The sequence below is a fragment of the Sminthopsis crassicaudata genome, chromosome 2, assembly GCF_048593235.1.
Source record: "Sminthopsis crassicaudata isolate SCR6 chromosome 2, ASM4859323v1, whole genome shotgun sequence".
NCBI classification, from domain to species: Eukaryota; Metazoa; Chordata; class Mammalia; order Dasyuromorphia; family Dasyuridae; genus Sminthopsis; species Sminthopsis crassicaudata.
In genome coordinates this window covers 504573506-504599377 of record NC_133618.1, presented here as the reverse complement: position 1 = coordinate 504599377, position 25872 = coordinate 504573506, and the positions used below count along the sequence as shown (strand labels likewise).

The following is a 25872-nucleotide window of genomic DNA, read 5'->3' as shown; positions in this document are numbered from 1 at the left end:
CTCCTCCTTGCCGCCCCAGGGCCATCCGCCCATCCCCAGGTGCTTTACCAAGTGAGTTCCTGGAGAGCGGGGAATGCTTTTCTCTTTGCATCCCCAGCGCTTGGTGGTTTCCATTAATTAGTTCCTTCATTCATTCACTCATTTCTTAAGGGCTGCATTTCTCACCCTCGCTTTCCCAGTCTGGGAGAAACTACGCGGGGTGTAGAGAGAAGGGTCAGGCTGATCTCGCCCAGGACTTCCCTGCGGACGCGGACGACTTTCTTTTGGGGGCCTCGCTTTCTTCATCTGTGCAGCATTCTATTTCCCATTACTGCCGTGTCCTCCCTTCAAACACCACTGCCCCCCTTCCCCCCCTTAGCTCTCTCGCATATTGGCCCCGGCCCAAGGTTCCTCCCGAGAGCCTGGCTTTATCACTTGCAGTGCTCATTCATTCATCCATTCATTTTGTAAACGCGCCACCGCCGCCCCTCCCCACAGCCGTCGAGCGCTAGCGCTCAGAGCGTGAGTTCCCGGGCCAGAGTTAATACCCTCTCTCTGACATTCACTGTTCAAATCTGAGCAAATTTGGGGGCCTCGGTTTTACCATTTGTAAAGAAAGAAAAGCCCAGAAAGACGAGACTGGGGAGAGCGCGGGATTTGCCCAGCTTTCGAATCCTCGCCTGGCGGTGTACTAGATAGGAGGCAAGTGACTTCCCCCTCAGGGTTTAGGTGTCTAGGTTTAGGTTTTGGAGCTAGGAATATACACTAGGAAGGGTCAGAGAAAGACCCTCCCCCCCTCAGCCCCGCCCCTCCCCCCCTCAACCCCGCCCCTCTCTGCCCCGCCTCAGTCGGGGACGGTCGGTAGCGGGCCCTTTAAGGCCCTCCCCCTCCCCCGGGCCGGGAGCGGGGCTGTGCTGCGGCCCCTTTAAGGCTTGGCCTACGTGGCAGCAGCAGGAGCCGCCGCCGCCGCTGCCGCCGCTGCCGCCGAGGAGGCTGAGGCCACTTCCTGTGGAGGCCCCAGCGGGAGCGGGAGGAGGAGGAGCCGCCGCCAGCACCACACGGGAGGGAGCCAGAGTCGAGCCCTCCCGCCGCCGCCGCCGCCGCCGCCATGGGCCAGAACGACCTGATGGGCACCGCCGAGGACGTCGCGGACCAGGTGCGGGGTCGGCCGGGAGGGGCGGCGTGGCCGGGGCCGGGGGCGGGGGGCCCAGGCTGCGCCTCCCCCAACCCGCGGGGCTCCGCCCCAATCAGGGGCCCCGGGCCGCGCCCCCTGACCTGAGCCCCCGTCTCTTGAGCCCCTCACCCCCATTCTCAAAGCCTCCATTGAGGCCCCACCCCAGAACTCTCTTACACGGTGCCCCCACCGCCAGAATTCTCTCCTGCACCCCATTTCTTGGTATTGAACCCCAACACTGCTCCCCCTCTCCAAAGCTCCCCATTACTACCCAATCCCCAGGATTCCCTGCTCTGTCCCTACCCCAGAACTCCCTACTGTTTTCCCCATTCCTTGAGTCCTCTACTGTACCTTTCACCCCCAGATCTTATTGTACCCCCACTTCTAGATCTCTTTACTCTGCTCCCATTTCCAGAGCCCCTTTTTGTGTCCCTGTACTGTACTCTTACCCCCAGAACTCCCTCCTGTACCCCATTTCTCCGTACTGAACCATACACTGCGCCTGGTCCCGGGCCCCCCACTAGTCCTCACCCCAGAATTTTTTCCTGTGCTTCCACCCCCAGAGCAGTCCACCCCCCATTTATACTTTGTTCCCCACTCGTAAAACTCTCCTGCTCCCTCCCTGTTAGCTTCCCGAATATCTCCTCCCTGTATACTATATTGTAAAGTCTCACTTTATACTGAGCTGCTTCACCCTTCCCTCGTACCCCAGCGCTTCTGTCCTGCTGCTCCTCCCCAGGGGCTCTCTGGGGCCACCCCACTCTGGGCTTACTTCTGCCCCCCCCCCAACTGCACCTTCCCTTCCCATCTCAGTTATCTATTGCCTTCCAACTTAGGAGCCCTCCTTATCTGTGTATGCCCCCTCCCCTGGTGTCTTTATCACCAGTTATGTCGCAGTGGAAGGCACTTCCCATAGTTCCCAGAGATTTCCCCTTTCTGCGAATCACCCCAATTCCTATAATGCCTCCCACACCTTTGTATTCTGGATCTTGCCCTTCCCTGCATCTTTTTATGTAATGCAATTCAATTCCCTATGGTTTTGGTACTTTATGTCCTAGCTCCAGAGCTGTGAATCATTTCTATAATACCCTTCTGACCTCAGCTTTTCTATTTCATTTTCCCATTTCCCTTACTCCCAGTTCTTTTTACTATCCTTTCTGGTGCACTTTCTCCCCCACCCCCTTTCTCCTATAACATTTCCCCCAAATCTTTCTAATCTCTTTGGATAACAGTCCTTTATAATGTCTCTGCCTTATGTGCCTTTTATAAAGTTACTGTAATGCTGTAATGCTCTTTGCCCCTAAGGCTTTTTTTTTTTTCTTCTTTGCACTCCTCAACAACATACCTTACCTTGGTAATTGCAGTTGGAACTAGGCCTCCCCACATCCCCCGGTTTCTCTGGATTTTTACTCTTGTACTCCAATCTCACTAGTATTTGATTAAAAGGTTTCTGATGAAGCTAGGGGCCTTAGCTACAAAGCAGGTAGGTTGAAAGACTTCGTTTTGGGGTCTAGAGTAGTACAGAGGACGGCTCAGCTTTGGACTCTATCCTCCTAAGCAGATTGTTCAAATCTTTGAGATGCTTGGAGATTTGGTCATTTTGGATTAAAGATTTACATTCTTCTCCTCCTTACTATCTATCTGGGTACTCTGTCCTCCATCCCCTTCCCAGAAGCAGAGAAATCCACTCAATTTGGGGTAATATTGTTAGCTAAAGGCCCCTTCCTCTAAGACTTGGGGCGTTTGACTTCCAGGGGTGAGCAATATGTTCTGTTCTTTTTCATTTCCCTTGGATCCAAGTTATATCTCTGGAAGGCCCAGGAGGTTTCATCTACATCATGTTCAGTCAGATTGCAGGTCATAGGAGAGCAGATGTGTACTCTTAAAGTCAAAGAGAAACTAGGCCTCAACCTTGCCTCTCACCTCTTTTGAAATATCTAACAAGTATCTGCTCTCTGCCGCTGTATGAGTGTTAAGTGAAAAGATCTCTCTAATTGTGTTGGATAGACTGCCCTTCGTTCATTTAAATGGGCAATTGCTGCATATTCCTGCTGAAGAGTATACTAGAGCAGGTTTCCCCATTCTAAAAGTATGCAGGTGGCATTCCTGGGAAAACCTTGAAATAAATAGATAATTGAGCAATTGTTAAAAGTTCTTAAAACTAGATCAGCAAGATCTTATCCAGAAGGGGGGTAGGGCAGGCCTAGCTCCGGGTATCTCCCATTTAACAAATTAGCACAATAATTATTTGAATGTTGTAGTAGTCTGACATATTTACAAATTGAAAAGTAGTTTAATATCTGTGTAAGTAGATATATTGCACTTTCTCAGATACTCTGAATATTGGTAGAGTTTTATCAAAATGAAAAGCCATATTCAGCTAAGGGTAGTTTTTCTTGGAGGAATTTTAATTACAGGGTTAATATTAATATCTTCTTTCCAAATTAGTTGTGGAGTATACATTTTTAAATTGGAGAAACCTTCCAGTCATTCTTCATTCCTGGGTTTGTATCCTCAGTATTAGATTTGTATAATGTGTCTTCATTCTGTACAATCATTTTGGGTAAGAAAATTATACATACCCACAAAAAGAATTGGTCTGTGCCTTAAATTGTATGTATTTTTGCCCAATATTTGTCAGGGGGAAAAAAAAGATCATTTTAATGGCACCATTTCTTTCCCAAGTAACAACTTTCTTAAAGAATTATTCTTAGGGGCAGCTAGATGGCGCAGTGTATAAAGCACCAGCCCTGAAGTCAGGAGGATCTGAATTCAAATTTGGTCTCAGACACTTATTGCTACCTAGCTGTGTAACTCTGGGCAAGTCACTTAACCCCAATTGCCTCAGCAAAAAAAAAAAATAAATAAAAAATAATTATTCTTTTAAAACTATGGGATCCATATATCATCAATTTTCAGCCTCTTAGAAAATCTGTTTGGCTAATGAAATTTCATTTCATAACAAATCTCTTTTTTAGCTATTGCCTAGATAACACTGTCATTCTGATGTTCAAAAAAAGGGAAATTTTACTTAATATACTACTTTATGTAATTTTTTTTGTCTTATTTTCTCTGTTTTTTAAAAGAAAAATTTAATGAAATAAACCATTAGGAATATAGCAGGCCCTCATATGATTGATTCCCTTTTCCTATTTTCCTTTCTTTTCCTTCAGTCAGAAATTAAGAAAAAAAAAGTCAATAATAAGTTAGATTGAGGCAGTAGTCAGATGTATATTGGCTATTGTAAATTGTAAATTGGATAATGTTAGAATATATCTGTAGAGTTATACTGAATATGTTTGAGCATCTTCAGTCCCAGAGATAAGATGTTACTTTCACTAATTTAAGGTAAATCTCTGTTGTCTTTTTAATACTTGTATGTAAGTTCAATTAAGTTCTTTATCTCTTTTAGAGAATGAAGGGAAGAAGCTTTTTATTGCTTCTGGTAAGATGGAAAGCATTAGATATGTAAGTGAAATCAAAATGACATTTCTCTGTGGGTGGCTTTAGTTTTCTTAGAACTTTCCATCTCTAGCACTTAAGAGCTGATGGTTCCCTGCTGATTGCTCTTTCTCTGTCCCCCAAATTTCTCATCTTACATTGCAGAGAATGCTATCAATATTAAATAAGATTTTTAAGATGGATTATATAAACAACTGCCTAAAATATCTTTGATATGATTTGAAATGAGCAGGGAAATAATACTGAATTAACATTTCGGATAATATGAGGACAAAACCATTTTCTCTTACCTTTCCTTAAGGTTTTGTAAAGGAAACAAAAACATCATAAAATGAATGGGTTTATTTGACCAGTAAATCAGAAATGCAACCAGAGTCCCACTTGAGTTTTAGCTTGGGCTGTGGTGTCTTCTCTTGGTAAGGTGGACATACATTCTGTCAAATGAGGGGTAACTGAATCAACCTAATCCTTGATGGTTGTACAGAATGTCTGAATTACCAAGGTCGGTGCTGAGCCCTTTGACCAAATAATTCAGCACTAGGATTCTTTTGTTGCTACAATGTTGTAAAGTTCTTGAGGTTTGCTGCTTTAGGAAGAAGCCATTAAAGAATGGATTAAGGGGCTACAAACTTCAATGTAGAACTCCAGGGACCTGACATGAAGTAGGCTCATAATACATTTTTTTTTTTATTATTTTTTTTTTTTTGTGATTGATGAGTACCAAACTGTGTCCGCTTATTAAAAACTTATTAGGGTAGCTTAAAAAAATTTACTTCTAAACACTTAGATGCTCATAAATAAGATTTGTCCAGTGTTTATTAAATTCATCCAGTGAATGAATGACTTCTGATTAATTTATTATTAAGGTAAAGAACTGGATTCTATAAGCTTTTCTTAATCGATAGACTTTGCCTAGAGAAATTCAGTCTAGGAAGAACATCCTCAGTAGCACAGATTTTGATTATATGTATTTAAGAATTAATTGTCTTCAGTAATCTTGTCAGAAGCATGATACAAGTCACATAATGAGTAATGCATATTCATCCATATAAATAGCAAATTTGGATTGTGAGTTACTCTCCATATTTTCTATTATGTTAATAGTTTTTTTGTTATTAGGGGTATATACCTATTTTTCTTTATTTCTTTTTCTCCTATAAGTTTGTTTTTGCTTGAGCCATTATGACCTATATAATTTGGCTTCAGTAGAAAACGAAATACTTAAAATAGTGCTCTCTTCTATGTTACTTCTGGTAGTAAGTTTTCTGCTAGGCTCTTTCACAAATTGTCATGGCTCATTAACTAAAGGAAAAAAAAAACCTTAACTTTTGTCTCCCAACTAATGAATGCTACTAGATCACCTCTAATTTCATTCTGTTGCCCTAACACAAACCTGCTGAGTGGTATTCAGCTGGGAGACTTCCCAGGGAAACCCTGGAGTTGTGTTGGCAGGATTTGTATGAGTCACCTGCCTGGGTCACTCCTGACTCTTTTTTCCTCCATGGGCTTTAATTTTCTAAGCTTTGTGGATTTTTGTTTGTGTGTGTATATATATCCCCTTTTCAGGGAGATTTCCAAACTTTAATGACAAAAAGAAAACTAACTTGTCACATTTTTGGATGAAGATCTGATTAATATTAGAATTTGAGCCTTTCTTCAATTTCATCTTTCCCTCTTGCTATAAATATAAAAATCTACTTTTTCTTTAGTAGGGTGGATAGAAACATGACCTTCTTAGCAATTCTTTTTTGATTTATTTCCCTGCAATTTGCTATACCACTCCTCTTCCCCCAAAAAAACCCAAATCCCCCTCCCACTACTACCACCTCAGCATCTTATGTAAACAAATCCTGTTTTCCTAATTCTTAAGACTATGTATTCTGTATTTATACTTGATTGTAAGATTCTTAGAGATTTTTGATGAAAATCCTGCTTTGTAACAGTTAACTAATTGTCTTATCTCTCTTTCTTCCTTTTAAGATCTCATCGGTTAGTTTCAGAGCTAGTTTTCCCTTCATATTTTTCTAACGAGTATCAGCCTGATTTTGCAGCTTTGTGCTTATAGTGTTTATGCTGCATGTTAGTATCTGGTACTTTGGGTGTTGTGAATTGCTCCATATGTTTTGTGCTATATGCTCATTGTCAGTTCGAGTGTCAGTGATGTGCTTTTGCTCAACTTTTTTTTTTTTTTTTTTTAGTTCTCTGCTAATGCTGTTATCATTTACTGATTTGATGACTGGATCTCGCACTCCCTTTGTAAAGGAAATGCCTCTAGTGCAAGATATGCTAAGACTTAGTTGAAAAGTTGTTCTCAGAGCAAAGGGTAAAGTAATAATACTTGGTAAATTGATAATCTTGACAATGATGATATAACATTTAAAGGTGTGTTCTGCAAATCATCCACACCTTTTCATCATGTATGATTCTTGTTCATATTTCCTCTTAAGCACAGTGCCTGGCAGATGCTTGATAAATATTTATTGACTGACCAGTTGGCATAAGTATCTAACCAATGAACTGAAGGACCTTTAAATTGTTATAGGTAATTTTATATTTTGTGGATACTGAGGTTGCCTGTCTGTCTTTTGATACGTGATTGGCCAATCTCCTGGGTGATATTTCTTGCATATGATTCATCACTAGTCATGTGCTACAACTTACTTCTGCCATTGCTCTTTGAATCACCTGGGATTCTGGTTTTTTGGAGTCTGAAGGGGGAATCTATGATTTGTAGTCAAATAGTATTATCAAGTTTGCCACTAGATGATGAATTCTTTGGTTCCAACAATCTGTGGAACAAAGGATAAGGTATAGGACTAAAAAAAAAAAAAAAAGATGATTTCATCTTTTATTAAATAAAATTTCAAGTTTTTGCTCAGAACAGAAAGAAAACTGTGGGTAGTAAGTTCATGTATACCCTAACTTAAACTGCTCCTAAATCTAGATATCTATCAGAATGTTAGAACTGAAATATATAATCTCTAAGATTATACAGCTCAGCTCTTTTATATAGAGATAAAGAAAGTGATGGAGAGAAGTGATTTGCTCAAAATTTCACTGCCAGTTAGTATTGGAGTTGATTTTAGAACCCACCTCTTTATCCAGTGCTCTTTTTACTACAATAACCTGACTCAGCTTGTTTACTTTAGGAACTTATTAGTCACTTGGTAACCTTTATCAATGTTTGCTTCTAATATTATGATAGCTTTTTTGTTTTTGTAATTTGTGTTTGTGGGATTTAAGAATTTTTAAAAAATTTTTCTAAGACAAGAGGGTCAGATTTTTTTGTATAGTTTGCAACTTTATATAAAGGAAGGAACAATGTCCAGATTCTATCTTAATGCCTTTGACCTAAACACCCAAGTTATTGTTTTGAATAAGGATTTTTTGTTTTATTGATGCTTTTTTCCACACTAGTAATTTCCCCAGATCTTTCTTTGTAATGAAGCAAAACAATTAAGCAAAACTGATAAAGCAACCATACCTGATAGTATATGCAGTAGTTGAATCTGTAGTTGTAGTCCCTCAGAATTCTAAGAAGAAATGTTTTTGATCATCTGTTCTCCAGGACTAAAATTGGTTACTGCAGTTAATGTGAATGTTGTTGCCTTTTGTTTTGAATTTTTTATTGTCATCATTGTTAGAAACTAATATTGAAGCAAAGCAGAGACATTGAAGAATTCATCATCTCTGCCTGCCAATATGAGTGTTGATATTCTCTTCAGCAAAGGACACTCTGGATTTTGAACCCTTACTCTATTGCTTGTTTATTGAAAAACAGCTCTTGAAGCTGTGGATGTTTAAACATGTCAGTAGTAGACATGGCTAGTATGTAATCAAGAGAAAACATTTTTTATAATTATGCTTTCTGGGGTGTTATTAAAACTTCTTAACTTGTATGTCTTACCTCTATTTGATTTTTTTGCTCTTTGGAAGTGTCTGGTCTTTATTATTATTGCTAAATGATTTGTAGGGCCCTCTGGTTAAGGTCTTCCCCTAATATCTTAACAAAAAAGAATGTTTTGTTTTGTTTTACAGCTTTCAGATAACTAGCTATCTGCATATATCATATGGTTGGTGCTTTTTAATTCAGTATATAAAGGTCATTAATACTCAAATGAGAGCTTATAACCCCCTCTACCCACATCTCAAATCTGTTAAACTGTTTATATTCTCCCTTAATTGTAGCTTATTAAGTTGTTGCTTAGCATTGGAAAAGTGTTTGGAGTATTAGATGGAAACTGGAAAGTATGCATCATTTCAAATGCTATCATACCTTCTGTTCAGTTTAGGTGCTAGATTTTGTGAATGTATTTATATAATGAATGTATTACAAAGCCAATTTAAAGTCATAGGCTGTCAGCCTCTTATCATATTTTATGATTTTCTTCCTTTCCTCTGTTCTTAAAAAAAAAATAGCACAACTTGGGATCTAAACAATGGAACAGATTTTAAAAAAAATTCCTCTAAGATCTTAACTTAGATCTTTGTTGGATACATCAATAGTTTTGAAGTAAGTTGATTAGCAGTGCTGCTATTCCCTGATTCTGCTTTTTCATTTCTCTTACCCATTTTCTTTCCATAAGAATGAGGAAATTTCCTTTGATTCCTTTTGTGATAGAAGGGGGAAGCTTATCTTTAGTATTGATTGGGAAAGATTGATTTTTGGTTAAAAGCTAATTTAAATACTGATTACCAGACGCTCCTGTTGTGTAGTTTCAGTTTGAAGTTTCTAGAACTTTATTCAGCTTGGTGTTTAGGAAATCATATAAAAGGAGCTCCTCTTATTCCAACACTGATATTAGTCCTGGAATAGAATACTTGCATTTATTTATAGATACCCACCCTTTAGACTCAAACAACTTGGCACATCCCTTGTGTTGGTTTCTGACAAATCACTTAATGTGGGTAGTTATCCTACTGTCTCTTTCTTCTTGATGTCTATTATATTAGGTGTCCTCTTCTTCACCCCCATCTTCTTTTTGATTTGGATCTTAAACATGAATAGTAAGAGAAGTGTATGTGTTGTATGAAATAACATCTTTTCGTTCCATTTTACAATGTACTGTGTCTCACAGCCCAAATGTTATGTAAGCATAGAACCAAAGGCAATCATAATCGTACTTTATCTTTTGTGGCATTTGCTAGTTATTTCACTAATTCATCCTCCTATCTGATTAAAAAAACAAAACAAAACTTTCTCTTATGTAAGAGGTAATCATAGTGTATCATAGGTGGTTTTGTTTTAATTATAACATTCCTTGTTATTAAACATCATGTGCATAGCTCTTTTTAAAAGTCTCATGTTCACATTTTCACTGATGTATATGGCAGATGATACAAAATAATATATATAGATCTTTTAGGTTTAAATCCTTTAAGAATAATCAGATTCTTGATAGACCACAGACTAGTTCTCTTTGGTGTCTGGGTTTTGTCATTTATTGCACCTGAGCTTTGAAATAGAGTAAGTAAGCAAATTATTCCATCGGGATTTCTGGTGAACCTGGCAGATGTCCTGGGTTCATCCAATTTAGCTTTCCCAGAATTAGGAATTCATGTGGCTTCCAACAGAATTCTATACTGAGAAGAGTACAGCATAATAACAATTACATTGGATGCAGTTAGATTGATTCTTTGTATAACCAAAACTGTGCTTCCTGTCTTCTGGACATAGAGTTGTTAATCACCATGTAGACAGGCTTTCTAGAACTGAAAGAGTGGGTTATATGGAAAAGGTTTTCATCACTGCTTACCCTGCTATGTCTGCTGTACAGTCATTCATTTCCATAGATATGGTGATAGCCCTTTACAGAATGGCTCAATGAAAAAAGAACTAACAGCTGATGTGCTTAGAAAATGACTGCTATGAAGAAACTAATAAGGAAAATAGCTGATGAATGCTTATCCATAGCTGAAGGAGATGCATGTCTTTGGCATTTGGGGGTCCCAGCTTTGTTGTTTCTTGTTTTTCATTGTTTTGGTTTTTGTTGTCTCAATAGTTTCTTCGAGTCACAAAGCAGTACCTTCCTCATGTGGCACGCCTGTGTCTTATTAGCACCTTCCTGGAAGATGGCATTCGAATGTGGTTCCAGTGGAGTGAACAGAGAGATTATATTGATGCAACCTGGAATTGTGGCTACATCCTCGCCTCTATCTTCGTGTTCTTAAATTTGCTTGGGCAGTTGAGTAAGTGACTAAAAAGATCTTATGTTATCTATCTGGCTAATGACGTTGGTGGGAGATAGATGGTTTTACTATCTTTTCATTTATACTGAATTAAAACTCCATCATAGTCACAAGTTCTTCAGGCTATAAAGGCATACATTCTTGATTATTAGCAAACACTTCTGTATTGTTACTGTAAAAAATACAAATGAAAAATTAGACCTAGGTCTACCTCTTGGGCAGCTTAGCCTTGTTGGAAATACCAGGTGAAACAGCTAGCCATATAAGATAGTGTCAGAAAATGAGAAGTATATTGTGCTATAGAGATTCAAATATATGTTGAGTTTTTCAGGCAAAGTAAAGAAAGTTTATCATAGAGGAAGTTAAAGTTCTTCGTAGTAGTTGGCTATATTTATTACTAGATAATTTGGCTTTTTGAAGTTATTCATTCTGTAAGCCCTCATGTGGTCTTATACTTGTATATTTAATAATTAAGATATCATGCCCTCATCATTGGTACTATTCTATTTTCATAATATTAAAAGCTCCCAGTGGTTATTTTTACCTAAGAAGAGTGTTTTTATTGCCATAATTACATATAAGGAGAAATTATAGTACTTCTTGAAAATGTTAGTTACTCATTTCTTCTAGTAGTCATTAATTCTTACCATTCCATTCTACTTCTCAGCTGGCTGTATCTTGGTATTGAGCAGAAACTTTGTACAATATGCCTGTTTTGGACTCTTTGGAATTATAGCATTACAGGTAAGTTGAAATCTTTACTTAGCTTTCAATGATCTAGTGCAGTAAGGCTTTTTGAAAAACTATTTCTGATGTTTAGATATCACCCACAAATTTGCTGTTTGATTGCTAATCATCTCTCACCTCTTTGAAGATACATAGTTTTTCTAGAAACATTAAAAAACCCTAATTAGCTGAAAAGTGCTTTTAAATTCTTTCTCTTAAAATACTTTTCAAATGCCTAGATATCCAGTATTTTATTGGGCACTTTTTTTTTTTTTTTTTTGCTAAATTTCAGTTGCCACATGGGTAATATTGAGATGAGTTTATAGGCCCGATTAACTTCATTAAGAGTACTTGTTCCTTTGATTTGTCTGATGTAATGACACTATAAATCATCAGAGCCAATGTAAGATTATGTCTTTAAGTCAAAGCATGGTGATTATAGTTGTCTTCTGTATTCTATTAAATAATTCTAGTATCTTGTAAAAGTAATTTGAATAGTTCTTTTGGGGTGATAGACAAGAGTTTGAGAATTCCAGGACTAATACTGTGTGTTCTTGTTTTTCTTCAACAGACAATTGCATACAGCATTTTATGGGATCTCAAATTTTTGATGAGGTATGTGCATTGTAATTATTAAAATGGATGAAGGTTGATTGATTTTTTTTGGTATCCCTACAGTCAGGCACTCCAGAACTTAGAATGAAATGGTAAGAGAGCAGACTCCCTTTCCCAAGACAGATAGGTTCATAAATGTTTGGCCTAATCTCAATAGACCCAAGCAAAGCCATATCAGTACCAGTATATAGTTTTATTTCCATGCTCTTTCTACTGTTTTGTACAAACCTATCAGATATAAGACTGCTGTTTGCTAATGGAGGGCAGTGAAACCTTGCCTGGGATGTTATAGCTTGTAGGGATTATTTGGTTATAGATATATTTGTTATTGGTTTACTTGTCTTGGAGCATGTAGAGAAGAGAAAAACATTTATTAAATGTATACTAGATACTACACTGAGCACTTAACAATGTAATCTGATTAAGGACTCTTGTATAAGGGTTATTATCCCCATTTCATAGGTGAGAAAAATGAGACACAGTGAAGTTTTAGTGACTTGTCTAGGTCACATAGCTAATAAGTGTCTGAGACCAGATTTGAGTTTCCTGATAGCAGCCCCAGCTCTCTGCCTGCTTAGAGAGATAAAGAGAAGAAAAACATTGCAGTCTTTAAAACTGATGAGATTTCCCTTTCTAATTTATTGTTAATTAGCTTTTCCAAGTCCCATTCTAGTTTTGATCTTTGGCCAATAGTTTTTTATATTTTTGTTCCCATTTCTTTGTTCTCCAGAAATCTGGCCTTAGGAGGAGGATTGTTGCTGCTCTTGGCTGAGTCCCGTTCTGAAGGGAAAAGCATGTTTGCAGGGGTCCCAACCATGCGAGAGAGCTCACCCAAACAGTACATGCAGCTTGGTGGGAGGGTATTGCTGGTCCTGATGTTCATGACGCTTCTTCACTTTGATGCCAGCTTCTTTTCTGTAAGTGTTTTTTAGTCTCTTCCAAAAAATGTCTATATTCTTCAAAATAGTATCTTACCTCAATTTCTTGGTAGGCACTTAATATCTTTATCCTGTCTTGTTTTCCTGAGTTCAAAGCATTGGGATGGGATTTTTACCTTGGATATATTGTCTCAATTACTAGTAAATGAGTAAAGGAGCAAGTAGAGCTGAGTCATAAAGTATTGCTTTCTACATATGGATTTGAATACTTTGTGGACTACCTGTTTTTCCAGAAGGAGCAAAGTTAAGCACATATCTTATCTTTGGAGTTGACAGTAAATGTGTGGGTTTTTTTTTTTTTTTTTTTAAGTTGAGGCAGGGAGGAATATACATAATTTAAACAGATATCCTTAGTTGAAAGAGACCAGAGATTCATTACCCTAATTTTTTGTGAGGGGCTAATTTTAATTTCTATAAAGCCTGAAGACTATGAGGAAGGTTGGTATAAGCATTCAAGTAGACTGTCATGCGCCATGGGTATGGAGGCAACTTGTAATGATAACCAGTTTGACTATCTATTACACAAATACAAAATTTAGATTGGGTACTGAACTTACTGTCAAGGGAGTTATAGCACTAATAATGTGTATTAGAAAGATATAATATAAAGGGCTGTGTGGTATCTGAGAGTTATTGCTGCTCAAGGTAATCTAGGAAGACTATGGAGGAAATTATATTTTGAATTTGTCTTTAAAGGACAGGTAAAAAATTTAGAGAGTAAACATTTTATTTATAGAGATCATTATGAGCAAGGACATTGGAGGTGTAAGGCACATTTTGAGGAACAGAGTAGATCAGTTTGGCTAGAGCATAAGAGTAGGCTGCATTTAGTAATATGAGGTATGACTGGAAGAGTAAAGTGGAATCAGATTGCAGTGGGCCTTAAGAAAGTGTGACTAAGGACTTTAAATTTTCCAGAAACAGATAAAGGAGTCATTGAATAAAGATTAAGATTTCTCTAAGATATGAGAGTAGAGGGTCTAGGGAAAATACTTAGGATTATAGCCAAGTAGAGAAGTCAGAAGGAGCAAATGAAGGAAAGAGAAGAGTACTATTGGATAGAACTGTAGTATAGTGTAGTCAGTCCAAGGAGAGAATCACTAGTAGGCATAAATGGCCAGGTGGATGAATAAGTAGGCCTCGTGGAAAAGTAGTTTGGTGGATTGGTAGAGATGTCAACGTAGCTAGCAGGGAAGTGGAAGGAGATAAGGGGGAAAGACTTTTACAGTTAGTGAGACCAGAGCATGTCTATAAGCAAATGGGAAAGAGCCTGTGAAGATAAAGGAAATAAAACAAGGGGATACTGAAATAAGATCTTAGAGAAGACAAAAAAAAAGAATAAGATTAAGTGGACAGGTAGAATTCGTTTTTCAGCTCATAATACTGTCTTTAGGGGTTTTTTCCAACTTTATTCATAGAAGTGAATGATTTTGTCATCTTTTAGTTCATTTATTCTTTAATCTGAAAGCTCTCATTTGGTAGAAACCCTTGTCTTGCTAGATAACAAACATTAACTATATTATGTTTGATTGCTTCAGATCCCCTCTATCTTGAGGTGGTATTTGATACCTATTTTAAACATAACATTACAAACCATCAAGCAAAGGCTAGGTGACCAATTACATATAGGTATTAATTTTGAGGTATGAGTTGGAGCAGGTAGCCTGAGATTCCATGATTCTTTCTCCTTTACATTCATCTTGAATTGTCTTTATTTTGAATTAATACAGATTCTTCAGAACATCGTGGGCACAGCTTTGATCATTTTAGTAGCTATTGGTTTCAAAACCAAGCTAGCTGCGTTGACTCTGGTCATCTGGTTGTTTGGCATCAATGTCTATTTCAATGCTTTCTGGACCGTCCCAGTCTATAAACCCATGCATGACTTCCTCAAGTATGACTTCTTCCAAACCATGTCAGTGATTGGAGGCTTGCTTCTCGTGGTTGCCTTGGGCCCTGGTGGTGTGTCCATGGATGAGAAGAAGAAGGAATGGTAACAGCCTCCCCGTGTCCCTCCCCAGTGAAAAACCAGTGGCTATCAAGGACAGTGTGGATTCAACAAAACTGCCAGCATTTGCGTACCTGACTCTTCCCTGGTAAAGGCACAGATGTTTTGAGAACTTTATTTACAGTGACACAATCTGAAATTGATGGTTAAATCTGCTTTGGAGGCATGCTCAGTCCCAAATTTTAGTATATATATATATATTATTTTTTTTAGGTTGGCCAGCCTAAACAATTAATATATCACCCTTTAGCTGAGGGCTCTTGAAATTCATCTGCATGGGCAGCTTGGCTGATCCTGATCATTATAATTTTTTGTGGGAGGGAGGGAAGGGACTTTTCAAGCTGTACTGTGAGCAGATACACAACTGTATCATTCAATGTGGTGGTCTCTGTTTTTTTTTTTTGTTTACATTTTTAGCTAGAACTACTAAATGGATTTGAGATACCCAGGCCAAATATCACATTATTTTAAACATCATTAAATATTCTCCTCTCCCCTATAATGGCTTTTGTAGGAAAAATGATAAAAGTCAAAAACCCAAAGAAATACAGTATTAACACTCTACTAGAACTGACACAGTGAGGCCCATGAAGACAGCTCTGTGTAAAGAGTAGCAAGAAGACACATCAACACAGCCCTTTGAATTGGTCTGTCTTGGATAGGCAGTGTTTCCCCCACATCACTAAAGTTGCACTGATTTAGCTTTGTTGGTTTATGATAGGAAAAGGGGGCCAATTGTAGACTTTGTTTTAGGCACTGACTACAGTTACAGTAAGATGCCATGACCTTTTGGAATATAAGAGCAGGGCAATTGCCTACAGTGGGTTCACAGGCAGTGAGCCAGACCTTGTTGATATATTTGACATGGTAGGCAGTGGGTGCTGTTGGAGCATAGCATCTCAGGTAGGGTGATAGTGGCTTTTGCTAAAGGCTTCTACTTAGCACCATTTTGGAGTGGGGGAAAAATAGGCTTTCAAACCAACGCCTCCCATTCTTTTCTCACAGAGCAAGATCTTAGCTTACTGTGAAGCCCTGTTTGGGGTCCTGAATGGGTTTTAGCATGACCAGACTTTTTCTTTTGTTAAGGGATTTTTCCCAGGATTATGGCCAGGAACTGGGTTTTATCCCAGGGTCTACCATTTCAGGAGGCTGTTGCTTTGTTGTTCATTTTTTGATTTTTCTTTTCTTTTCCTACATTGTATACAGCCAAATCGAATTTTTTTTTTTTTTAAATGTGTGATGCCTTACTGATTTGATCTTGATCCTGTATTTAAAGTTTTCTAACATTGCCTTATGCTGTGTTTCTCTTTTTTTGGGAGGGAGGGCGCAGCGTATTGTTTCAATCATATTTAAGTGTCCCTGTGTTTCATATTGGTAGTATAACGCTACAGAGGAAGTTAAAACCTCTCTTGCAGCGCCTCCCCATTTCTTAGATCCTTCTTGTGCAGTCAAATTAATGTTATTCTAGTGGCAGTGAGCTAAGTGGCTCCTTTTTGATCTTGAAGAGAATATTTAATACTGGAAATTTAATTCCAATTTGGGAGTTTCTAGGATGACAGCATCCTGAACTTTTCCAAATAATAGTTCCTTTCCATTGTTAAAGCCTATCAACATGTATCTTTGGGCCAAGGATCCCAAGCCTACACTTACTTATGCCTCTCCCTTCTGCTTATTAATGGGACTATTTTAGACTATTGGAAATTGCAAAGGATGGAAGAATGGAACCTTTTTCTAATTACTTGTACCTAAGGAGTACTTGCTAGAGTACTTTTCTGCTTACTATTTCTCAAAATATTATGCCAAGCTCTGTGACACTTTTCTCTAGCCTCTCATTACATACCAGGCCCACACTGTAACTGGGAAGATATTGTCCCTACCAGGCCTACTAGCAAAACACTGATCTTCTCCCTGGTTTCAAGTATTTTTAAGGTTAAGCTGAATAAGTTCAATATTCTCTCAATTAATTATTGAGATAACTCATTTTATAATGGTTTATAAACAGTGTTGTAGCCAAAGAAAGGCAATTTTTTGGTTCTAGGTCCCATTCATTTCTCCTTTATTAATGCCACCTAGCCTAGCAAGCCCATCAACTGCTACTCTTAAATGAAAATTTTCTTTATAAGCAACATCTTAGCTAATGCAGTCTATTCTTCTCAGCCCTGCTCTTCCAAAGGTTGGCTCTTTATTGTTGGAGAACTTGGACTGATATGAGTACCTGAAACAGTGCTGCCATCAGCGACCCTTCCTCATGATCATCATGACCTTTTGGCTTTGCTGCTTCTCTTTTCTATCCTGTGATTTTAGTGGTCCAGTGTCTGGGGCAGGGACAGAAACTTGTATTTACCAACAATTGGCTTTGGCAAAAGTGTTCTGAATTTTTTTTTTTTTTTTTGCTTCATGTGGGAAAGAATAGATATCTCATTTTATGCTGTATTTTATATCTTAGTTGTATTTGAAAATGTTTTGATTTTTGGAAACAAACATCAAAATAAAATAATGGCATTTGTTGTATCTAGTGTGACCATATAATCAATGAAATGTCCAAAATGAGACTAGGAAATAAATGTAAAGCCAGAGAGGCAGAAACAGTGATGATTACCACATGGACTGCTTGAAGTATCTCATTAACCACTGCTATAAGTGTAGTTCAAAATGGGTCAGGTAACCCTCCCTTTTTCATTGGTTTTCAAAGATGCTACTACTTTCTTCTTCATCAGCTTTATTACTTCAATTATATAAAAAGTTATTTTGTTTCTGTTCCTCTTTTGAAGCGCTTGGGGTTTTGGTGGTGATTCTTCAACTTCATCGAAACCGACTTCTATTATAGAAACAAAAATAATTAAAAATTTACATCACCTTTGAAAATTGGACTGGATTTTCTATTCTTATGACAAAAGGAAGATACTTGAATTCTAGAGCTAAACATAGTTTTGTCTTTTTCTTTTACATAAAAAGGGTCATAGATTTAAAGGTCATCTACTTTAATTCCCTTATATTACAGGTGAGATAACTAAGGAAAGCTGAAAGACATTAATGCTACTTCCTCCTTACAACCTTTCCTGATAACTGTGTTAGTTTCTAGTGCCTCACCTCCAAATTATCTAATATTTAATTGATTATATAGATATATAAAGATATATACATGTATATTTTCCCTGATAAAATGAAGATTGATACATAGTTCATGTTGTTCAGTCATTCAGTCATGTCTAATTGCATGCTCCTTCTTGGCAAAGTTACTGGAATGGTTTGCCATTTCCTTCTCTGGCTCATTTTACAGATTAAGAAACTGGCAAATATGGGTCAAGTAACATGGTCTAAGGCCAAATTTGAACTCAGATCTTCCTGATGTCAGGCCCAGTGCTCTATCCACTGTACCCTTACCTGCCCCGATTAGGTCTGATACATAGGTACATAATAAATGACCACTGGTTCATTAGTTGCTCCATGATCTCCAAATAAATAAAACAGTAGAGCTGGGATTTTAAAGTTATGTTCTTAAGCCAAATCTGTTGATTAACAATCGGACTAACTCTTGTAACTGACTTTTTTTTTTTTTTTTTCCTGAAGCAATTGGGGTTAAGTGACTTGCCCAGGAACACATAACTAGGATGTGTTAAGTGTCTCAGGTCACATTTGAACTCAGGTCTTCCTGAATTCAGGGCTGGTTCTCTATCCACTTCGCCATCTAGCTGCTCCATCCAGCAACATTTTAATTATAAATAGCTTTGCAAAAGTGATGATTTTTCATTTCTTCTGCATATTCTTCAATCTCTTCCTATCTACTGAGTGCTTTCCTGCTGCCTACAAACATACCCATATCTCCTCCATCCTCAACCCTTCCTAAATGATTCATCTCATATCCTTTCTCCCTTTTTTGCCTAACTTGTTGACAAGGTAGTTTACAACAGCTTCTACTTCCTCTCTAAAGTTTGGTTTCTGATCTCAGCATTCTACTGAAACAGTTCTCCAAAGTTACCAAAGATATCTTTGTTGTTGTTCAGTCATTTCATTTGGGTCTGACTCTTTGTTCTGGAATTTTTTTGGCAAAAACATTATAGTGGTTTGATTTTTAACAGATGGAAAAATTGAAGTAACTAGTGTTAAATAACTTGCCTAGAGTCATATTACAAGTTTCTTGGCCACATATGAACTCAAAGATCAGATCTAGAACTCTATCCACTGCCACCTGGTGCCACCTAGCTGCCTACAAAGATCTCTCTCAAGTGCCAATTCCAATGCTCTTTTTTCTCAGTCCTCATCATTGATCACTCTGCAGCTTCTATTATGTTATTAATAGTTTTCTTTGTGGATTTTCATGATATTAATCTCCTGATTCTCCTCCTAAACATCTGACTTGTTCCTACTCAGTCCCCTTTGATATATCTTCATCCAAGTTATTTATGTCCACTAAGTAATCCTGGGTATCAAGTTTCATCATGTTACTTTATGTATTTTATTACTTTGTTGTTCTTAGCAGCTCCCATGGATTCAATTATCTCTATATCCATGACTCTCAAACCAGCCATCCAGGATGCCTTAGTTTTCTATTGACTTTTGGTCTCACATCTCTCCAAGCTTATTAGTCACTTTCAATTGGATGTCCTATAAACATGTTAAACTCAACATACCCAAAATTGAATTTCTTTCCCTTCCAAAATCCCCTGTTACTTTTACCTATTAATTACAATATAGCACCACTATCTTTCCAAGTCTCCCAGGCTCAATAAGTATGATCTAACACTCTTTATTCCTTCCCCTCACCCACCACCAATCAGTTGCAAAGACCTGTCATTTTTATTTTCATACCATCTTTAGAATACATTCCCTTATCTCCTCTGATACTGTTACTACTCAAGTGCAGGCCCTTAGCCCTAACTACCACAATAGCTTTTTGGTTGGTTTCCCTACTTCAGGTCATCCTCCACTCTCAGATTTAGACTTTAGAAAGCATTAATCTGACTATACATCCCCTCTCCCCAATAATGTTTTAGTAGCTCCCTGTTTCCTTCAGGATTAAATGTAAAATGCTAGTTAGCCTTTAAAGCCCTTCACTAGCTAACTTCACACTCCTTTTCTGGCTTCTTATACTTGACCACTCTGTCACTCATTCCCCATATTCTTCAATCCAGTGATATTGGTTTCCTTGCTCTATGAATTACTTATTTGCCAACTGCAAGCATTTTCACTGGCTTGTCCACTATGCATAGTATTTCTTTCTAGCTTCCTTCAAGTCATAAGATCTACCTTCTACAGAAAGTCTCTCCCAAATTCTCTCAATTCAAATGCTTTAATTTTGATTAATTCCTATTTATCCACTATATAACTTGCTTGTCGGCTGTCTCCCCCATTATTAGACTGTAAGCTTGAGAGAAGCTCTTTTGCCTTTCTATCCTCAGCACACAGTGGGTGCTTGATAAATGTTCATTGACAAAATGGACAACAGTGTTGTAGTATGGGGAAAGAGCCCTGGATTTTGAGTTTGAGTCTTGATTTTGCCAATTACTAATTGCCTCAGTGACCTTGTATAAGTTACTGAAGAGACTGAGTTCTTTTCTGCCTCTAAATCTGTGAGTCTAAGATTTTTTTCTGCTCGGGTGAAGCCTAGTCCTAGCTACTTGTGGGATTTCCACTACATCACAAACAGCCCACCTGAGGTGAAGACTAACCAGTCATCTTGAGCTTCCCTGCCTTCCATTGAGACTGAGACCTAAACTGCTGAGGTATTGATAGCTACATGTCATGACTGGGCACTTTCACCTTTGTTCTCTTCCTGCACATTGGCCTGTCCACCTCCATCTCCTCTCCTCTACTGTTAATGCCATTCTCTCTTGAAGGTTGTGTATTATCTTCAATGTCTGTCAAGTGGTTCCTTGAGCCATCTCCATTTTCACCTGAGTTCTTTTCGGTGAACAGCTCAGCTGTAACAAGAGAATTCCAGTTACATCCCTGGCCAAGGTGACTAAAATGTATGTGTACCTTAGAATATGGTGTTAACAACTTCTCTAGTGTGCTACCTGTAGGATTTTGGCCCCAAGTGTCATCAATAGTCTCTGTTACACACTATAGTGTTTACTTTAGGTATTTGTCGGGATGGGGGGGAGAGGGGATAGTTTTTTTTTTTTTTTTCACTTTAACATTGGCAAGAAAAAATTAAAAACAGAATGAAGTGAATTATTTCCAAAATGACTTATCACTATGGAAAAACTGGGATCTAGCCAAGAGTTGGAACAACTAGGTAAACATCAAAATTAAAAAGCCAACCTACAGAACAAGAGACAGATAGCGAATAATGGGTCTACTTTATACATAATTTAAAATTTAAAAGTAAAAAAGTAAAAGGGGACTTTGTTCAGCTCACGTGGGTATAAGTCAGTCATGCTGTCATCACTCTGGTCTTCTTCATCACTGGAATCGGGCTTCCAGAAATCCTCCTTTTTTCGGGAGTGCTGGTCACCATCAATCAAGTCTTTTTGTCTCCTTTTCTTTTGCAGCAAGCAGGCAGGAATATACTCTACACCCTGCTTCTGACATTCTTCATCTGAGGAAACAGGTCAGCTGAATGCCACAAAAATCCCAACATGCACTGTGACTTATTTTAATCTGCAAAGTTCCCCGGGGGTTGAGTGAACCATGGAATGATATCCACCTATCTAGCTCTTATGGAGGAACAGTTTGATGCTACTTTTGATCCTCACCTCTCCAACTGCTAACAGCTTGGTCATATATGATGGCCAAGAAGTAGAAACTGCAGGCGAAGATGTAGCAAATTGTGGAGATGTATTGTGAGAAATCGTACAGGTTGGCATTGGGAAAACTAAATTCTCTTCACAAATGTTCCTACTAGGTGCAAGGCATTGAGAAGAGCTAAATCTCAGCTAAATAGGCACCTGCAAGGATATCCTTCTTTAGGCTGGGGAAGGGAGGGGATTAGGCTCTTAGACCTGCTAGGATTCAATATAGTTTTCCTCCTGATTACTTTTGGCCTAGAAAGAAAGTGGGGGCTTCTGGGATGAGCGCTAGTTGGCCCAATATCTTCTCAAACCAAAGCCAGAGCTCATAAAGACACACTAACAAGTGACAAGCAAAAGCCACAAGTCATCTGGACCTCCTATTAGGAAAGGCATCAAGGACTTTACCAGATAATGAATATGACTGCCCACATTAGCAGGGGCTAATACATAGAAGAAAAATGAGCCATGGAGTTGGAATCAAGAAATTAGCACTAACATTAGGACTTTGGGCAAGTCAAATTATCAGGGTCTGTTCTGAGGAAATAAGAGATTAGACAACATTCTCTCAGCTGTTAATGTTTAAATATTCTGAGTTCTTGCCTCTCTAAAAGTTCCGGAAGTAAGATTGTCAAAAATCCATCCAGAGTTCAAAAAATAGGGTATGACATCTTTCCTAACTTCAACTCTACTTACATTTGTGCAGAGCCTTTTGGTAGCGCCTGCCTTGAACATGACGTAGGATGTGCTCTGGAAGCCGGTTGATATGCCGAAGAGTGAGTTTGCAGAACATTTGGTGCCTGAAGAGTATGAGGATTGAAAGTTGAGATAACACCTTATTTTTAAGACTACAGAATCCCAGATTGATTTAGAGCAAGATGTGGCCTGATAGGTCATCTACTCTAATCCCTTTCTTTTACAGATAAGACACAAAAGAGAGATAATTTGCTTAAAAATCAAATGAGTACTAATAATGGACTCAGCATCTGAATCTTGGTTCTCTTTACCACATCATCTATTTGTGCCAACTAACATGATTCCTTGGCAAGGAAAAGGAAAAAGTCTTCTTTCCCCCTTTAAGATTCCTTTGTCTTTTCCTGTTAAGGACAAACTGGAGAACAGCATGGCTGTCTCAAAATCCACAATGGCCAGAAAAACAGTCTATAGGTCAATACTTATGCTTAAGTGTTTGTCTTACTACCAGAATGAACTCTCTACACTCAAGTTCTAACAAACCCTAGAAAATGCTTTCTTTGCTCCTACCATTGGGAAATCCTACTGTGAAGGGTCTCTATCCAAGTATTCCAAACAGTGAGAAGCCATGAATCAAAATATACCTCAGACTTGCCTGGCTATTTCAACTGGGATCCAAGTCATTATAGAAAGTAGAACACTAGATTTGGAGTCAAGTCATAGAATTAGTTCTGCCACAAATTTGTGTAACCTTGAATAAGTTACTTAACCACTCAAGTTCCAGTTTTCTTATTTATAAAATAGTGAAAGAATTGATCTCAGTAATTTCTAAGGATGTTGATTCCAATTCTAAATCATATCTCCCCCTCTCTCTACTTTTGGTATGCTGGAGCCATTTCTGAAGCCTGTCCATGAAAAACAAGAATCAGTCCACTACAATCCTGGGTTATTTTAACACTGACCCTGAACATGTTCAGCTTATTTTAACATGAATCATCAAAACAATTCCTTTGCCCAAACCCAGCTGTCCCTGGAATTGTCTTCTGTTTTTATCCTCATGACTCTTAAGTTGTAGCTGTCTGGAACCTCCACCAGGGACATACGGATTCTTGGTGCTGGGCATGATGTGCGGCTCAAAATCTTCATAGTCAAAGGTCTGGGCGGTGCGAATCAGCCGCTGATACTTCTTACCGCTGGTGTAGGCCTGGAGGTCGGAAAGTCGGCTGGGCAATTCATGGCCTGTCAATTTGCACCTTACCTGAAGGGTAGGAAGGAGGAAGATTAAGTGTCCTTGTATTTTCCAGTCTCAGAATCCTGCCACTGTGTAAGGTTGCTGCTCAGAGGGGCCAATTTCCTTGAAGGACCTCATTCTGAAGGAAATATATCCAAAAGGAATATAGTTATCCCTTTCTCATCACAGGACTTAGGAACCAGGAAATCTGTGGAAAAATTTTTGGCCCTCCTTTCATAGCAGAGAAGAGATCTGAATTACCATAGTATCAAAAGATAAAATATGTTGGCATTATACAATACTATGCATATATTTTATGCATTTACGAGTTTCTGAACTTTTTCTCTATTCCACAAAACTCCCCAAAAGGTCCCATTTAATTTGTCATGTGGCTCCATGATATATCAAAACCATGTAGGGGAAAATTGTAATGTGGAAGTGACAACAGTAATAATTCATATTTCCATGGCATTTAGTTTTACAAACCACTTCCTTCACAACATATTAGGCAGGCAGTAAAACATTATCCCTATTTTGCTAGTGAGGAAACTTTGGCCCAAAGTAACAGGATGATTTGGATCGTCTATGATGTGACAGTGGACAAGTCATTTCATTTTTCTAGGCTTTTCTTGTCAACTATAAAATGAAGGTGGTAAATGAAATGACTTCACATCTCCCTTCCCGATGTGAATGTAATCCTATGATTTACAACTAGAGAGTCAGTCAGCAGCAGGATAAGGACCAGAGAACTCTCCAGGCTTCCAGCTCAGGGTTTTACAAAACTGGAATCCAAGTTCCTTAAAGCCATTCCAGAGTTGAGGGCTGAAGATTTTACCGTAAGGCAGTGGTTTTTGAGCATATGACCAAAAATTATAAAGCTAGGAACAACTATGCATAATTTTGTCCAGGCCTTTTACACATGGGGGCACAAAAAATGAGAGAGGGAAAGTGGACTTTCCTAGAGTTATGATAGTAACAGAAGCAAGACAGGAATCCAGGTTTCCTTCAACTCTTTATCAAGCCCTCTGCCAGATAAAGGACAATCCCTTTTTTTTTGAGGGGGGGAGAGTGGACAGAGAGGGGGCAGATTTAATAGAAAGACAAGATCAGTTTTGGCTGGAGTTCACCGATTGACTCACCGAGTGCCAATAGGCAAGACATTATTTAAAGCCTCAGTTTCCTTTCAAACTGACTAAAGGATCCCCAAAGAAAAGGGGATGGGATGAGAATGAAAGGGAAAGAACGTTATCCTTAAACTCCCTTGGGTCAAAGACCCCTTTGGCCCTTGGGTAAAGCCTAGGGGCTCTTTACTCAGATACTTTTAAGTTCATAAAAAGAACTACATAAGAATTACAAAGTAAGAAATGTCATCATGGAATATAATTATAAAAAAATTTTAAGTTCATGAACTTTAGTTAAGAACCTCTGATCTAGTGAAACAAGTCCTGCGAAGTGTTAACGTTAAGAGTAGCTAGCGACTAGAGAGCGTTTGGAAAAGCTCTTTACGGATCCTGATTATGTTTGATGCCCACCCGAATACTGTGGGCCAGGCCGGGGATGCCCGACGAGGTCCCTGCGAACCTAGTCTCGTGGGTGACATTCCTTCCACCGAATTCGCGGTCCTCGTCAGCGAGGAGAAGGGCACACGGGGAGGGGAGCCCGAACTCCGGGCCCCATCCCGCGGGGAGAGGCCTCCCAACTCAGCGATGCAACCCTTCATTGGACTCACGCAGAGGTCCGGAGCGGCTCCGGGACGGAGGCCCCCTTACCCGGGGGGCGGAGCAGGGACTCTTACGCACTCCCCGGCCGCCTCCTCTTTTAGAGGGCGTGGGCACGCAGACTCCCGAGAGGGAAAGGAATCCCCCATCCGGAGAGAGTCCTGGCCCTGCCTGGAGGCGACGACTGCCGGCTCTCACAGTCCCCTCCCTGGGCCCGTCTCCCCTTCCATACACCTGGTCATTAGAGTGCCCGGGGTCCAGCCCCTTCCCCGCTTACCTTGGTCCCGCCAGGGCACAACTGCAGCCCCGGGTGATCCAGGAGGAATTCCTGCACCTCCGGCGGCACTGCAGAGTCGGTACCGGCCATGGCTCGGGGGTGGGGACGTGAGTCCCGGCGGAGCAGCCGTC

General features: G+C 39.1%; 2 protein-coding genes across 3 annotated transcripts; one reads left to right on the top strand and one right to left on the bottom strand.

Annotated features, from left to right (window-relative positions):
• Positions 1-871: 871 nt before the first annotated feature.
• Positions 872-17956, top strand: SURF4 (surfeit 4). 2 transcript variants are annotated; one of them, XM_074294029.1, is made up of 6 exons: positions 872-1135; positions 10618-10804; positions 11472-11548; positions 12102-12145; positions 12876-13062; positions 14814-17956. In XM_074294029.1, exons 1-6 carry the CDS (start codon positions 1088-1090, stop codon positions 15078-15080), a joined length of 810 nt encoding a protein of 269 aa, XP_074150130.1. In that variant the 5' UTR covers positions 872-1087; the 3' UTR covers positions 15081-17956. The 2 variants fall into 2 exon arrangements, with proteins under 2 accessions (XP_074150130.1, XP_074150131.1); XM_074294030.1 differs by lacking the exon at positions 872-1135 and adding an exon at positions 6917-6938.
• Positions 17794-25872, bottom strand: SURF2 (surfeit 2). Its single transcript, XM_074294033.1, has 6 exons — positions 25742-25872; positions 23619-23773; positions 22519-22622; positions 21453-21632; positions 20852-21012; positions 17794-17909 (listed from the first exon to the last, which is right to left on the bottom strand). The coding sequence occupies exons 1-6, from the start codon at positions 25829-25831 to the stop codon at positions 17835-17837; spliced, it is 765 nt and encodes a 254-aa protein (XP_074150134.1). The 5' UTR covers positions 25832-25872; the 3' UTR covers positions 17794-17834.